Source organism: Pleurodeles waltl, chromosome 4_1 (assembly GCF_031143425.1).
Source record: "Pleurodeles waltl isolate 20211129_DDA chromosome 4_1, aPleWal1.hap1.20221129, whole genome shotgun sequence".
Lineage (NCBI taxonomy): Eukaryota > Metazoa > Chordata > Amphibia > Caudata > Salamandridae > Pleurodeles > Pleurodeles waltl.
Genome location: NC_090442.1, coordinates 399303546 through 399321382, shown reverse-complemented (window position 1 = coordinate 399321382; position 17837 = coordinate 399303546). Strand labels below are relative to the sequence as shown.

Sequence of the window (17837 nt, the reverse complement as noted above, 5' to 3'; positions counted from 1 at the left end):
AACCTCGCCAACCTCGGCCTCAAACAACTGGTGAACACCGCCACCCACATCGCCGGACACACGCTCGACCCTATCTTCTCCGCCAGCAAACACGTCTTCTTCAGCCACACCTCTGCCCTACACTGGACCGACCACAGCTGCGTCCACTTCACATTCCGACGCGAGACCTCCCACCTCCGCACTCAACCCATCCCTCATCGACAGTGGAACAAGATCCCTGAAGAGCAACTCTTCTCCGCTCTCGCCGCCAACCAACCCACCCTCACCACCGACCCCAACGACGCAGCTCTCAACCTCACAAACTGGATCTCCAACTGCGCTGACAACCTTGCTCCCCTCAAACGCACGCATCGACAGACCAACACCAAAAAACCTCTCTGGTTCTCTGACACCCTCAAAGAATCAAAGAAAACTTGTCGTGCCCTTGAGAAGGCCTGGCGCAAGGACCACACCGCTGACAACATGACCGCCCTCAAGAACGCTACACGCGAACACCACCACCTGATCCGCACTGCCAAAAGGAACTTTTTCACCGACAGACTAGACAAAAACAGCCACAACAGCAGAGAACTCTTCAGCATCGTCAAAGAGTTCTCCAACCCCAGCGCCAGCGCCAACGCCGTCACGCCCTCACAGGATTTGTGCGAATCCCTCGCCACTTTCTTCCATCGCAAGATCAGCGACCTCCACGACAGCTTCGGACACCAGACCCAACCATACACCACTGAACCCGCTTCCCCGGACATCACCCTCAACAACTGGACCCACATCAACACGGAAGAAACCAAATCCATCATGAACTCTATCCACTCCGGCGCCCCTTCGGACCCCTGCCCGCACTTCATCTTTAACAAAGCCGACGACATCATCGCCCCGCACCTCCAGACCGTCATCAACTCTTCTTTTTCTTCTGCTACCTTCCCCGAATGCTGGAAGCACGCTGAAGTCAACGCCCTACTAAAGAAACCTACGGCTGACCCAAGCGACCTGAAAAACTTCCGCCCCATCTCTCTTCTACCTTTCCCAGCCAAGGTAATAGAAAAGACCGTCAACAAACAGCTGACCACCTTCCTGGAAGACAACAACCTGCTCGACCCTTCACAAACCGGATTCCGAACCAACCACAGCACGGAAACTGCCCTCATCTCAGTCACAGACGACATCAGAACCCTGATGGACAACGGTGAAACAGTCGCCCTCATTCTCCTCGACCTCTCGGCTGCCTTTGACACCGTCTGTCACCGCACCCTAATCACCCGCCTACGCTCCACCGGGATCCAAGGCCAGGCCCTGGACTGGATCGCCTCCTTCCTTGCTAACCGCTCCCAAAGAGTTTACCTCCCTCCGTTTCGCTCAGAACCCACCAAGATCATCTGCGGCGTACCTCAAGGCTCATCGCTCAGCCCGACACTCTTCAATGTCTACATGAGCCCCCTCGCCGACATCGTACGCAAGCACGACATCATCATCACCTCCTACGCCGACGACACCCAACTTGTACTCTCCCTCACCAAGGACCCCGCCAGCGCCAAGACCAACCTACAAGAGGGTATGAAGGACGTCGCAGATTGGATGAGGCTCAGCCGCCTAAAGCTGAACTCTGAAAAAACGGAAGTCCTCATCCTCGGCAACACCCCGTCCGCCTGGGACGACTCCTGGTGGCCCACGGCCCTCGGCACCGCACCGACCCCCGCAGACCACGCCCGCAACCTCGGCTTCATCTTGGACCCTCTTCTCACCATGACCAAGCAAGTCAACGCCGTGTCCTCCGCCTGCTTCCTCACTCTCCGCATGCTCCGTAAGATCTTCCGCTGGATCCCCGCCGACACCAGAAAAACCGTGACCCACGCCCTCGTCACGAGCCGCCTGGACAACGGCAACACCCTCTACGCCGGGACCACAGCCAAACTCCAGAACCGCCTGCAACGCATCCAAAACGCCTCGGCCCGCCTCATCCTCGACGTACCCCGCAACAGCCACATCTCCGCACACCTGAGACACCTGCATTGGCTCCCAGTCAGCAAAAGGATCACCTTCCGTCTTCTCACCCACGCACACAAAGCCCTCCACAACAAGGGACCGGAATACCTCAACAGACGCCTCAGCTTCTACGTCCCCACCCGCCTCCTCCGCTCCGCTGGCCTCGCACTTGCTGCCGTCCCTCGCACCCGCCGCTCCACGGCGGGTGGGAGATCTTTCTCCTTCCTGGCGGCCAAGACCTGGAACTCCCTCCCCACCAGCCTCAGGACCACCCAGGACCACTCCGCTTTCCGGAGACTCCTAAAGACTTGGCTGTTCGAGCAGCGATAACCCCCCCTTTCCCCCCTAGCGCCTTGAGACCCGCACGGGTGAGTAGCGCGCTTTATAAATGTTAATGATTTGATTTGATTTGATTTGGTCTCAGAGCTTCTGCCTTGGTCTGGAGCATGGGGGGCCCCCTCCATGTATTTTGCAGGTTGGGCCCTCAAGTTTCATTACACCACTGATATGATGTGTATGGAATGCCTTAATATTGCGTTGCATTCTATGCACTGGTATCTGATGGGCACTTTACAAGTCAGTAGATGAAAAGCATATAATCGGCCAGTAACTGATGAGAAATTCATGAGTCTTTACAGGATGAACATCTAGTACCATGGGTTGGAAGGATCCACTTGAATGTGCCTGCAAGCCTTTTTGTGTAATATGCAACTGAATATATGTAGTCAGAGTCTGTTTAATGCACAGTTTTAACACTTTATTACTAGTCACTATCCAGCAACTAACATTTAGTAAGCTCACCATTGTGTGATACAAAGGTGTAGTGAACATATATTCTTAAATACTCAAGGTGCATCAGTTTATGATGTGAATTTATGGGTCAGCACTTTCCCTGAATTCTGTGGGTCATGATCTAATAGGAATGTAATGAAACATTGCCTATTGAGAGCTTCAAGGCCAGACCTGACGAGCATTTCTTGAATCAGTAGCAGATTTAAATGGTATGGTTCTGCATCTTCCGAGCGTGCCATGTGTTGTATTCAGTGAGCATTTTAGTTGAAGTAATACCAGATTTCATGCTCCTGTATCTGATTAGCACTTCTAGTCAGAAGACCTCTTGGGAATTTTACCAGTCAATATCCAATGGCCGCCGCCACCTCCTGCTCGGCCCCCGCCCCCCCGCTCCCATTCGTCGCCCCCCTCCCACCTCCAGCTGACCTCTCCTCCCCCCCTCCTCCCTCTTATGGTGGCCGCTGCGTGACAGAGTTAGCGACCCTTGATCCAAGGGTAGGTCGCTCACCCTGCCGCTGCAGCTCCATTAGCCCAGGCTCCTGAAACCTCCCAGCAAGTCCTGCTAAAAAACAGTAAGTACTCCCCCCGCCCAGCCCCTCGCCCAGCCCAGCGCTACTCACCTCGTCTCCTGTACCCCTGTCTTCTGCCTTCCGCTCTCCCCTCCTACCTCTCTCCGCACCTCCGCTGTCCTTCTTCCCTTCGCTCTCTGCTCCTCTTCTGCAGCCCTCTTGCTGCGTGTTCTGCTCTTCCTCGGCCCCGCTCCTCTTCCTCACCGCGTTCTCTCCCTGCTTCTTTCTTCATCTGTGGTCTTCATCTGTGTCCTTCTTCTGTGTTCTTCATCTGTGTTCTTCATCTGTGTTTCTTCTTTCTCCTCTGCACCTCGACCTGCGTGTGCTTTCTTCTTTCTTCATCTGTGTTCTTCATCTGTGTTCTTCATCTGTGTTCTTCATCTGTGTTTCTTCTTTCTCCTCTGCACCCCGTCCTGCGTGTTCTCTCTTCTTCTTTGTCCTTCCTCTGTGTTCTTCATCTGTGTTCTTCGCATCCTCTGCTTATCAGGTCTCTCCTCTTCTGCCTGACTCCTCTTCCTCGACTCTTCTCTCCTCCTCTTCTTTACCCTTCTTCTTGGCTCTTCTCTCTTCTGTTCTTCTGTTCGCGACTCCTCTCTCCTCTTCTTCTTTACCCTTCTTCTTGGCTCTTCTGGTCTTCTGTTCTTGACTCTTCTCTCTTCTCTCTTCTGTTCTTCTGTTCTTGACTCTTCTCTCTTCTGTTCTTCTGTTCTTGACTCTTCTCTCCTCTGTTCTTCTGTTCCTGACTCTTCTCTCTGTCCTTCCTTACTCCCCTCCACCTCTGTAACCCCCCCTCCCCTATCTTTTTTCCTTACTCCCCTCCACCTTTAACCCCCCCTCCCCTATCTTTTCTCCCCTCCCCTCTACCTGACCCCCCCACCCTCCGCTTTCCCGCCGCCACCTCCTGCTCGGCCCCTGCCCCCCCTGCTCCCATTCATCGCCCCCCACCTGCCCCCAGCTGACTCCTCCTCCCCGCCTCCTCCCTCTTATGGCGGCCGCTGCGCAACAGAGTTAGCGACCCTTGACCCGAGGGTAGGTCGCTCCCCCTGCCGCTGCAGCTCCACCAGCCCAGGCTCCTGAAACCTCCCAGCAAGTCCTGCTAAAAAACAGTAAGTACTCCCCCCGCCCAGCCCCTCGCCCAGCCCCGCGCAACTCACCTCATCTCCTGTACCCCTGTCTTCTGCCTTCCGCTCTCCCCTCCTACCTCTCTCCGCACCTCCGCTGTCCTTCTTCCCTTCGCTCTCTGCTCCTCTTCTGCAGCCCTCTTGCTGCGTGTTCTGCTCTTCCTCGGCCCCGCTCCTCTTCCTCACCGCGTTCTCTCCCTGCTTCTTTCTTCATCTGTGGTCTTCATCTGTGTCCTTCTTCTGTGTTCTTCATCTGTGTTCTTCATCTGTGTTTCTTCTTTCTCCTCTGCACCGCGACCTGCATGATCTTTCTTCTTTCTTCATCTGTGTTCTTTATCTGTGTTCTTCATCTGTGTTTCTTCTTTCTCCTCTGCACCCCGTCCTGCGTGTTCTCTCTTCTTCTTTGTCCTTCCTCTGTGTTCTTCATCTGTGTTCTTTGTATCCTCTGCTTCTCAGGTCTCTCCTCTTCTGCCTGACTCCTCTTCCTTGACTCTTCTCCCCTCCTCTTCTTTACCCTTCTTCTTGGATCTTCTCTCTTCTGTTCTTCTGTTCTTGACTCCTCTCTCCTTGTCTTCTTTACCCTTCTTCTTGGCTCTTCTGGTCTTCTGTTCTTGACTCTTCTTTCTTCTGTTCTTCTGTTCTTGACTCTTCTCTCTTCTGTTCTTCTGTTCTTGACTCTTCTCTCCTCTGTTCTTCTGTTCCTGACTCTTCTCTCTGTCCTTCCTTACTCCCCTCCACCTCTGTAACCCCCCCTCCCCTATCTTTCTTCCTTACTCCCCTCCACCTTTAACCCCCCCCTCCCCTATCTTTTCTCCCCTTCCCTCTACCTGACCCCCCCACCCTCCGCTTTCCCGCCACCACCTCCTGCTCGCCCCCCCCTGCACCCATTCGTCGTCCCCCCTGCACCCGCCCCCAGCTGACCCCTCCTCCCTCTTATGGAAGGCGCGCCAAAGGCAAGCCCGTCTGCGCCCGTCCGCGCCTGGACCGCGCCCAGCGCCACGACTCCTGGCCCCCAGCACTCCCAAACCCCACAGCACCGCTACGACCCCATCACCCTCCACGCCCTCAACCCGGGGCGCTCCAGCATCTGCTTCCAAGCCAACCCGAAACGTACCCACGGACCCTTCGCATGTCACACCTGCAAACTCACCTTCCACCGCGAAACCACCACGCCCGCCAGCCCACGCGCCAACAACCACCTCAAATGCATCCTGATCAATGCACGCTCCGTCCACAAGCACGCCGTTGAACTATGGGACCTCCTGGACCCTACTGCACCGGACGTCGCCTTCATCACTGAGACCTGTATGAACGCCTCTTCGGCCCCCGACATCGCCATAGCCATCCCCGACGGCTACAAGATCTCCAGGATAGACCGCACCAACCAAGTAGGGGGAGGAATCCCCATCGTCTTCAAAGACTCCATCAACGTCACCACCTTCACCAAAGACACCCCCCTCGCCGCCGAACATCTGCACTTCCAGATCCACACCGACCCCAGGACCACACTCAGAGGAACTCTCATCTACAGACCCCCTGGACCACGCGCCCTCTTCAGCGACTCTATCACTGACTTCATCTCCTCGCACGCCCTCGCCTCGCCGGACTACATCCTCTTCGGTGACCTCAACTTCCACCTGGAACAGAACAACGACCCCAACACCACCGCCCTGCTCGACAACCTCGGTCTCAAGCAACTGGTGAACACCCCCACCCACATCGCCGGACACACGCTCGACCCCATCTTCTTCGCCAGAAACCACGTATCCTTCAGCCACTCCTCCGCTATACACTGGAACGACCACAGATGTGTCCACTTCACCTTATGACGTGAGACTCGCCACCTCCGCATACAACCCATCCCACGCCGACATTGGAACAAAATCCCTGCGGAACAGCTTCTCTCCACTCTCAGCGACAACCAACCCACCTTCTCCACCGACCCCAACGACGCAGCCCTCAGCCTCACGCATTGGATCACCAACTGCGCACACAACCTCGCTCCCCTCAGACACCTCCCAAGACAGACCAACACCAAAAAACCTCTCTGGTTCACAGACACCCTCAAGAAATCAAAAAAAAACTGCCGCACCCTCGAGAAAGCCTGGCGCAAGGACCACACCGCAGATAACATGGCTGCCCTCAAGAACCCTACCCGCGAACACCACCAACTGATCCGCGCCACCAAAAGAAATTCCTTCACAGACAGACTGGACAAGAACACTCACAACAGCAAAGAACTCTTCAACATTGTCAAAGAGCTCTCCAACCCTAACGCTAACACCAACGCCATCACGCCCTCACAAGACCTCTGCAAATCCCTCGCCACCTTCTTCCATCGTAAGATCACCGACCTACACGACAGCTTCGGACACCAGACCCAGCAAACCACCACAGAACCTACAACCCCAGCCATCACCCTCAACGCCTGGACTCACATCAACACGGAAGAGACCAAAGCCACCATGAACTCCATCCACTCCGGTGCCCCCTCGGACCCCTGCCCACACTTCATCTTCAACAAAGCCGACGACATCATCGCCCCGCATCTCCAGACCATCATCAACAGCTCGTTTGCTTCTGCCACCTTCCCCGAGAGCTCGAAACACGCAGAAGTCAACGCCCTACTGAAGAAACCTACGGCGGACCCCAGCGACCTGAAGAACTTCCGCCCCATCTCGCTCCTCCCCTTCCCTGCCAAAGTCATAGAGAAGACCGTCAACAAGCAACTTACCAACTTCCTTGAAGACAACAACCTACTCGACCCCTCTCAGTCCGGATTCCGAGCCAATCACAGCACAGAAACCGCCCTCATCTCAGTCACAGACGACATCAGAACTCTGATGGACAGCGGAGAAATAGTCGCCCTCATCCTCCTCGACCTCTCGGCTGCCTTCGACACCGTCTGCCACCGAACCCTAATATCCCGCTTCCACTCCACCGGGATCCAGGGACAGGCCCTGGACTGGATCACCTCCTTCCTCTCCAACCGCTCCCAAAGAGTCTACCTCCCACTTTTCCGCTCAGACCCCACCGAGATCATCTGCGGTGTCCCACAAGGCTCCTCGCTCAGCCCGACTCTCTTCAATGTCTACATGAGCCCCCTCGCCGACATCGTACGCAAACACAACATCAACATCACCTCCTACGCCGACGACACTAAGCTGATACTTTCCCTCACCAAAGACCCCACCAGCGCCAAGATCAACCTGCAAGATGGAATGAAAGACGTTGCAGAATGGATGAGACTCAGCCGTCTGAAACTGAACTCAGACAAAACGGAAGTCCTCATCCTCGGAAACACCCCGACCGCCTGGGACTACTCCTGGTGGCCCACGGCCCTTGGCACCGCACCAACCCCCTCAGACCACGCACACAACCTCGGTTTCATCCTGGACCCACTCCTCACCATGACCAAACAAGTCAACGCCGTATCATCCTCCTGCTTCCTCACCCTCCGCATGCTCCGAAAGATCTTCCGTTGGATCCCCGCCGACACCAGAAAGACCGTGACCCACGCCCTCGTCACGAGCCGCCTGGACTACGGCGACACCCTATACGCCGGAACCACTGCTAAACTCCAGAAACGTCTGCAACGAATTCAAAACGCCTCCGCCCACCTCATCCTCGACATACCCCGCAACAGCCACATCTCCGCCCACCTGAGACACCTGCACTGGCTTCCCGTCAACAAAAGGATCACCTTCCGGCTCCTCACCCACGCACACAAAGCCCTCCACAACAAGGGACCCGAATACCTCAACCGCCGCCTCAGTTTCTACACACCCACCCGTCAACTTCGCTCCGCCAACCTCGCTCTCGCCGCTGTCCCCCGCATCAGCCGCACCACGGCAGGTGGGAAATCCTTCTCCTACCTGGCGGCCAAAACATGGAATTCCCTCCCCACCAACCTCAGGACCACCCAGGACCACCTCGCATTCCTGAGGCAACTCAAGACCTGGCTCTTCGAGCAGCAGTAACCCCATCCCCCTAGCGCCTTGAGACCCGCACGGGTGAGTAGCGCGCTTTATAAATGTTTATGATTTGATTTGATTTGAATGGCTAGTTCATGTGTTTGGAACCCAAAGCACAGTTTACGTTCCATGGGTGAGAACCTGTTGCAAACTTCATGGCACAAAATCTTACAGGTCTTTTACAGCTCAGCATTTACTTTGTCCGTTAAAATGCAATGATTCCCACACAGACCTGTGCACCAGGGCTTTAGGGGTAGTGTGACCGGTGCAGCTGCACTGGGTGCTGACCTGAAAGGAGGGTGGGACCTCGGGGGGACGCTGTATTTAAGCACCTGCTGCGGAATTCTTTGTGTGTCCAGCTTTCAGGTGGGTATAACATGTAAAGATAACTCTTGTGCTTAATGTTCCTGCTATTGAGAGAGCTCGGAGTTTTGTCTAGTGGCAATTTGAGTCGCCATAAAGTAGCACAGGGGGTTAATATGCCTGTTGAAAAGAATAGTTCTGCAATTTCATGGGGATGGCTGAGTGGACTAGAAAAAGCCTGCCTTTAAAGGCACGTTAAAACAAATGAAATTCATGTGAGAAGAGGGTATGGAGAGGTGAGGGGCTTTTTTGCCAGGTGGCAGTGAGGGAACGTGAGGAGGAGGTCATTGGAGGGTGCCGAAAAAGATTGTTACGCAGGGCGCCACCAGTGCTAAAGCCAGCCCTGCTGTGTACCACAGTATATTCAACACACCAGAAGTGAAGAAGGGACAGTAAAATCCCCAAGGTAGTGGTATTTGTGGGAGTGAGAATTTGCACCACAAGTAACTTCACTTTTGTTGCTCAGGAAGTAGTTGAAGCAAGAAATGGACCTCACCTGAAAAGAATATGCATTTGTTGGTCCTTCCTGGTCACCATAGCGCTCATTTTCTGTCTCTTGAAGAGTGGATTTGTGTGGATCAATGATTGTTCATTCTGTGTAGGTGATCTTGTCTTCATTACGAGAAAGCTTAGCAGCACCCTGGGACAGTTCTAACTCTGGACCTCCTTGGCAAATTCTACCTCTCAAGTCAACTATGTGACATGTCCACCACAACACAGTAGATTCAACGCTAGAATATGAGCGCAGGCAAATTTTTTCCAAATGCTTTTAAGTTTATGTCTGCATCTCCAAGTGTAAGCCTTGCAAAGCAATAATGTACACCAAGAAGCTGGAGTGGTCAAATCACAGCCGTGTGCAACCCCAACCTTTCACCACATTCGACTGCCCCTCAGCATTATAAAATAGACGTTATGTGGTGTAACCATTCATTTATTTCATTTCAGCTGTGATCAGCCTCCAGGAGTTTATTGAAGGGTCCATGGATGACGACTGGGTCCGTGAAATGCTGGAGTGTGACCCAACTACCATCGAACTCAAAAGAACTGAAAACTATGTCAAGCTACAGAAGAAAGGTTCACGTAGGCCTATGGGACCAATGCCCCCACAAAGTAACTTCAAAACTTAATGATAAACTCACAACAGCTTAACCACTATATTGATTGGCTAGTCCATCGATCAATGCACCTATTTACTACCTTGCTGCCTAATCGACCGCCTCACTGAGTGATCGACAGATGCACAGATTGAATGACTGACTAGTGAGCTGATTGACAAATTGGTCGACTAATTCACCTATTGGCAGAGTAAATGACTGAGTGAATGAATGAATACATGAATGATTCCCATCTCACACTTTTTAAATTAAAGCGCTGCATCTCTGAATTATTTGTTCTTATGAAAAGCACATATTGTGCTTGAGAAAGGGAAAATGGATGAAATACACATTTTAGTCCATTAATATCTCGTTGATATTTATGTTTGAGATGTTATTCACCTTCTGTCCTGGATATATAGCGCCACGTTTTTCTTTATATTTTTGCTGCAAAATATGCCAGAATATAAATGTTTAAATGGTCACAAAGAGTAATAAATTGAAACAACGCAGTTTTAACTCCTGTGATGCCATCCTCGCCCTAATACCGCTGCACGATGAAGACATTTATTTATTTTATAAGTAATTGACCTGTTTAAACCTTCCTATTTGTTGTACACTAATAATTTTAAGTAATGTTCGATTTGCAAACTGCTAATAAGTTCCGAACAAATAAGACGAATATGTTTAAAAGTTTATATTTTTGCTTAACTTTAACAACATTGCTGTGACTTCCCGAACGTATTTTACTGTATCAAGCAAAGGTTGATGTTTAGTTCCATGTGGTGTGGACAAGCCTTAGTAGGCATACCTTATGTATGTGGTAATTATACTCTGAACGAGAGCTGGAAACATAGATCTGGCATCGACGATACAGTATTCATTAGAACTAAATAATACACAGCTGCAATTGAATTTTAAAACAAAACTGCAAAATACGTTTCGATTTTGCGCATAAGACACTCATGGTGCAACCCTTGAAGCATGTTTTTTAATGTCGAAAATCACGTAGGCCAGAAGTGTAACGCAGAGCTCAGAGCTGGTATATCAGTCTCATGTCAGTCTTAGAAAGAGCTCAACAGGGAATGATCGATGGCTACAAAGTGCTTGCTCCCTGTTTTTTCTGATATTTTTGGAGGAACCAATTGAATTTTTCCCCGCACACACAAGCCTATCCAAGGAGAGTACACTGCTTCAGGTTGCCGGCGGCATTTACACAGAATGACGTAAAGGTTTGGGTCAGTCTTAAAGTGAACTTGAATTGAAGCGGTGCATAGTTCTGCAACTGGTGCATCTTACATTCGTTTTAGAGGTTCCTCACAAGATTGCACTGCCGTGGTCAATAGAAGCCAATAAAGTCTCTGAAAGTAGTACATTGATCTTCCCTTTTAACTTTTGGATTTATATCTTGGCTTTAAACTATCATCCTCAACCATCTGAAACGCGTAATTTGCAAAACTCAGGTTTTTAGCTAATAGCCTAAGCCAAAAAGCAGGAACTGCGTCTCAGTTTCATTCTAACTCAGATACCTTATATGCACCCAGGTCTGAGCGATCGAAAGCACCTCAGCAACTTTCATTTCTGTTCATGAAAAGTGGCACCATTGCCTGAGTGACCAAACACGTAAAATACTGACTATGTTGTAGGAAGTAAGGTTGTTTACTTACAATTGAAGCATTGAGTGGGCATCTTCTGTTTAACCTCCCTGTTGGTCAAATTTCTCAGCAAATTAATTTTCATGTTTGGTATGGAAGTGGCAATCGATTTTTCACAAATGCAGCCTACCAGATCTAAGGTGTCTTTTCAGAAGCACCTTTATCCATTAACCTACTCCCTCTTTGAAGAAAATAGTCATTTCGTCACCATGCACTGTTGGTAGTATTCTTGGTTTGGTATATAAGTGCTGCTGTTCAGACAGCACCTTGGTGAATTATCCACTGATGTACCAGTGTTTGGGTTGGACTATGAGTTCACAACTCCAGCTTCAAAGGAAGGAGTGTCCCAATGTTGTGGCATGAGTTTAATGCTCTGCCCTGTAAAGGCATGTGCTCAACCCAGAGTTGAATGTCTTGGACTCTCAACATGAATACCTGGACTGGCAATCCTAGCCCATGGAATTTATTCAACTGAAAATGAATACTTCTGGTCACATCCACCGAAGCAGAGTGTTTTTCTGTGTAGCATTAGAATCTTTATACAATATTGGAACCCAGAATATTCCAGCCCCTCACTCTCTTTCCACAAAGTATTAGCATGCATTGTCTAGATTAGTAGGTGCTATGCTCCACGGCATGTGCAACTTTATCTCCTTGCCATAGGTCACTACACAGTGCCTTCTATGGCAAATTTAAGCTTGTAGCACCATTTGGCAGAATAAATTATCAACCTGTCTAGCTTTGCTTCCAAAGAGATTTAATGCAAGTGCTGATCACCCGTGCTTTTGTTGTGGTTGTGCATCACTTTTGTGGAAGTTCAGTTCATCAGCTTCAGGATTTTGCTGCAAAATGTTATACAAGCAGCCAGGGTCCGGGGATCACAAATGGCTGGCTGGGTATCGTTACTCTGCACTATGGCCGTGAACCCACTGTGATAACAGATGTCTACATTGCTTAGCAGCTGATTTCTGACACAGCACCTGTCAGTTGTAACACCCACAAACTGAATACTCCACAAGAAAGTTCTTGACTTTCTTGCCTGCCCTCTCACTTTAAAATAAACACTAATGGCCTGATTTAGAGTTTGGCTAATGGGTTACTCCATCACAAGTGTGACGGATATCCCTTTTGTCATATTACAATTTTCATAGAATATTATGGAATCGTAATACAGAGGACTGGATATCCATCACGTTTGTGATGGAGTTACCCCATGCGCCAAGCTCTAAATCAGGTCCTACGGTACGTACTCCCGTCCATCATCACATGCCACCATGAGTAACCTCTACTACACAACCATCACTGTGGTAGGCAGCAATGATCTCACCACCTAACAGTGACACTCCTACACTCCATAAAATATGTACTGGGCCATTAACATTGTACCTTTAACACCTGCCTCAAAAAAGAGAACACTGGGGATGACAGCTTTACCGTCACCTCCCACCCTAGAAAAAGAACAGTGGACTCTTTGACCTCACCACATGCCCATATGCAAGCCACTTGTTGAAAAATGGGTTCAGCCCATTTAGTACATCTGGATTTTTTTGCTTTTTTGATCACCTGGTTTTGGACTTTTCACTGTGGGTAAGTCTCACTACATGTGTATCACCCATGGCAATCACACAGTAAATGTACTGTGCATTTACCGCCAGTGTCCACCTTTTACGATAAGGCTGCTGAGACACTGCTCTGGGGAGGGTGCACTTGACGTGTTACACATGAAGACATGCACACACATCTGCACACAGCTAACCGAGCCTGAGTTGTGCCCGATTTAAGGTGGGTGACATTTGACCTCCCAAGAAGGATCAAGAACCTAGGAGCTCTGCTGCCTGGTGAGGAAGTACCCCGCAGGACCAAGGAAGGAGTTAGCATGAGGAGCTTTTGGCAAAATCTACCTGTAGAGGGGGTGTTCCTTGAGACCCCCTCTCTAGGCTCGGTCCTGCCCCCATATTCCCAAGAGGCTGATGTACGGAAATCCGGGGAGTGCTGACTCCCATGGCTGCACTGGAGTTGCATGCACAAGCAGGGAGCTAGGGGGCAGCTGGGAGTGGGCTCCCTGTGCTGCTCCCATCAAAGTACCTGACCCAGGTGCCCAGTGGGCTCAGGAACCCATGAATGAAGAAGTAAAACAACATGAAAATGTTCCGCGCTCCCAGCCTGGCAGGAGACCTGATGTTAAAACATTCATTGCTCTTCCAGCTGGAGCGCCCCATAATACCTCAGAAGAGGCTCATTTGCATATTTACAGTGCCTTGTGGTGGTCCCAGGATGACAAGGGGCATCACCAACCAAATAAAGAGGTGCTGCAGGGGTTTGAGGAGTTGCAGCAGCCCCCAGATGTGATTTCTTTAAAAATGACCCTGTGTTTTCGGGGTCAAGGAATCTATAACCGCTCCAGGATAATTATTTTTTAGGTGCTCCCAAGGCTGGAGCTTTTGCTTTACATCTGGTAAATCAGTGCCCTTTAGGGGCAGTTTTTGTGTGGTCTGAAAGTGTATGAAGATAATACAGAGGGGCAGTTTTAAGAAAAGTGGCACTGCACTTAGTGCAGCGCCACATTCCTTGCACCCCCTAGTGCCCTTCTATCGCCACCAAGTGTGCGCTGTATTCAACATCAGTGCACAATGGCGCAGGGTAGGGGTCAATATCATAATTTTTTTGATGCTATTGATGTACTCTGCAGGAGTAGCGCCAAAATGTTGGTGCTACTCCTGCAGAGTTCTTAGGGGCTCAGGCTCATTATAGATAATGGTATGCCCCATTTTAACGTCTGCTCTTAGCATGCATTGAAAGTGCCAAAAAGATGTCACAAGGAAATCTCTTAGATTTTCTTGTAATATTTGTTTTGGACCCCCCAATGGGGAAAAGCCCCCCTTGCATACATTGTGCCTGGCGCAGGTACAATGTGGCACAAGGGTTTACAAAGTGGAGCAATTAATGCATTGCTCCACTTTGTAAACATGGCCCTGGGAAAATGCCACTTTAGCGCTGCTTAGTGTACAAAAAATGCCTCTATGGTGGTGCTAAGGTGGCACTAGGAGCTCTTAAATATGCCCTTTTAGGTTGCTGTCCTTATGGTTGCATTTTATGTGGCCTGAAGTTGTATGAAAAAGATACAAACACGTACATGTTATATTTGTTTTCAATAATTTATTAACCCTTCATGTTAACAGTGTATTTGATCAATGTTAAAATATTTTATTGACAATGTTTTATTGAGTTTATGTAATGCAATTACACATAATTAGTGACTTTAGTTAAAAGTTGGTAATGTTTAACATGTGGTTTGTTTGCTTTTCTTTTCAACGGGTGTACCTTTTATAAAGCCAATAGGCTTATTTTATATGTTGTTATAACCCTTGAGAAGGCCAATAGGTGTACCTTATATGCTGTGGTGACCCTTGATAAAGCCAATAGGCTTGTTTTTTTTAAAGTGATACACCCCTACAATGTGATCTGCTGTCTGATAAAGGTGAAGGGGGTTCTTTGATTTTGCAGGTCATGACCCTTTGGGGGTCAAAGGTGATTCCATAATGTTATCTAAAGTATTTATGTCTGCCATATTAATATATTTGTAAATTAATGTGTAGTATTTAGTAGTGTGTGTGTAATAAATGTACTTTTCCTTTTCTAAAGAAAAAGCACTGGCCTGGACAATCATTTATTAAATGTTATTATAGCATGTGTTGGATCAGATATCTTTAATCTTAACTGCCCGTCAGTGAGTAACCCTCTATAAAATAAGCTCTGATCTGGAACCCTTGTCCCTCTGTTAATAAGCAAGTGCTGAAACAAGCAATGCTCTTACCAGTGAAGTCCTACAAAATGAGCACTGGTGCAGGCATCGCCTCCAGCCCCATAATTTCATCTGTGCCAGTTCTAATATTTCAGAGCTTTTGCTGACAAATAGCAATATTGATCCTCATAATTGGCTCCACTACTTGCACCTGGAATGACTCCTGATGGCCCACCTCACTGGGCAACGACCCCACTCTCTTGGACCACGCATGCTATCTGGGCATCATCCTGGACTCCTCTCTATCCATGACCCGCCAAGTCAACACCATCTCATCGTCATGCTTCCACACCCTCCGACTCCTTCAAAAGATTTTCAAGTGGATCCCCTCTGACACGGGGAAGACAGTCACCCATGCACTTGTCTCTAGCAAACTGGACTACGGCAACACACTCCATGCCGGCATCACCAAGAAACTACAATAAAGACTACAAAGAATCCAGAATGCAGCAGCCAAGCTCATCCTGGACATCCCCCGACAAAGCCACATCTCCTCCCACCTCAGAGACCTACACTGGCTCCCCGTCAACAAATGTATCACATACAAACTGCTTAGAATTCCTACAAGGCACTACACAACATAGGACGGACATACCTCAACCACTGCCTTGCCTTCTACAGATCCAACAGACAACTCTGTTCTTCCCAGCTCGCCCTTGCAGCCATTCTCAAGATACGGAAAAGTACAGCAGAGGAATATCCTTGGAACAGGCTATCTTTCAGACAGACCGCATCACTGAAGCAGTTCAGGAAGGACCTCAAGAACTGGCTCTTCGATTGAGCAGCACGCCCGCAAACAGTGCCTTGGGACCCTGTGGGTGATTAGCCGTGCTTTAGAAATCACTGATTGATTGATTGAGGGACAGTTGTAAAGTCTAACTCGAACTTTCAAACAATACAAATGAATCTAATCGCTGAGACAGAGTTAACTAAAAATCACTCTCTTAGCCTATTCGAAGTCTGGAACATGTTTATTAACAAAAGCAAAGAACTTAGTAATCACAAAACAAATCAATGTAGCTTCACCCTCACAAAGTTATTGAGAAATGTGTTGCTGATATGTCTAGAAATTGTAGTACTTCTAAACATTTTCTTCATATAGGCAAAAAAAAAGTCATGTGGTTTAAAGTTTAAGTTCTGATAGGAGTAGTTAAAAGAGGAGACCTTGGTTCTCGTAAGAAATGGTCAAAAGAACACTGAACAAAAGATACACAGCAGAGGCTTCTCTGCTGAGTTAACAGGGTTCTAACTTTCTCACTTACAAGTGCCAAGGTGAAAACAAGGCATCAGCTCTCACAGATGAAAAGGTCCGTACTTCTTGGCATAGCATGAGAGTACATTATAGATGCAGTTTCAAAACAAAATTCTAATCTAAAAGTGGTAGGCTAATAGGAGTAAAGCTATGCTTACATTTTCATCCATATATTAGGTTAGTATAATTCATTACTATTAACAATTAAATAAAGAAACACGTAAACAAGATACAGTATCTGCAGAAGAACTTTGAAGCACTCTTAATTTTTACAATGTTTGCTAATTTGAAACTCTGTATTTCCCTTTAAAGGTGTTGCTCTTACCATGCAACCTCATCAGAGACCCTACTGAGATTTTTCAAAAGTTTTTGCCTTAGTGAGGTTATAAAATATTTTCATATATTTCCCATACTGACTATGCACTTAACACTGGCCTTTTCTGAGGCCTTTGGAAGTTGCTTTTTTGCTTTAACAATAAGAAAAAAGAGGTGGTTAGTTATGGAAGCAGCAGACAGCTTATGAAAACCCAAACATGTATTGTATATGACCTGTGCAATGTGATGGACAGGGTCTCTGATGTAGAGCGCCGCGTCTCGGAGCTCGAGGACACTGTTTAGGAACTCTACTCTACTGTCCAAAGCCTATCTGCATCCCCCATACTCCTGGTAGAGCACACAGAGGACACTGAAAACCATGCAGGCAGGAACAAGCTGTTTCGTTGACTTCCCAGAGGTTGGGGAGGGGCCTTCCCCTGAGGATTTCTGGAAGACTGCCCTCCCACATGAAATCCTGGCTCCCACAGGACGCTCTATTTTCTTGCTTTGTTTTCAAGTGGGCCCAGAGATCTCTGGCACAATGGTCCTCTCCAGGGGCTCCCCTAGGCCCTTCATAGCCAAAATCCATAACTGTAAGGATAGGGATGCTATTCTCCAAGGGGGTGGGCAAGAACATGTGGTCCCATTTCCTTCCAATTTCTTCCAAGTTGGACCCATTTTCATTTTTCCAAAGTACACCTGTCTGGTACAAAAACAGTGCAAGGTGTTTGACTCATTTGAGGAAAAAACAGAGCACTGAACTTATCATACGTGCATCTCTATCCTGCCAAACTGAAGATCCTTCACAACTTCTATTCCTTTGAGAGTCCAGAGGCTGCCTGAGACTTGATAGGTACTCTAGCTTCTCTACTTCCGAGAGTCAGATGCCCTTCGAGTGCACAGATCAGGTAGGGATACAC

General features: G+C 48.9%; 1 protein-coding gene across 1 annotated transcript in view; it reads left to right on the top strand.

Moving 5' to 3' along the window:
* The window catches only part of LOC138287793 (guanylyl cyclase inhibitory protein-like), a 203257-nt gene extending 188068 nt beyond the window's left edge, over window positions 1-15189 (top strand). The window contains exon 5 of the mRNA XM_069228625.1: window positions 9745-15189. Coding sequence (XP_069084726.1) covers window positions 9745-9926 — 182 coding nt within the window. The 3' untranslated portion in view covers window positions 9927-15189. The remainder of the gene's footprint in view (window positions 1-9744) is intronic.
* The last annotated feature ends 2648 nt before the right edge of the window (window positions 15190-17837 follow it).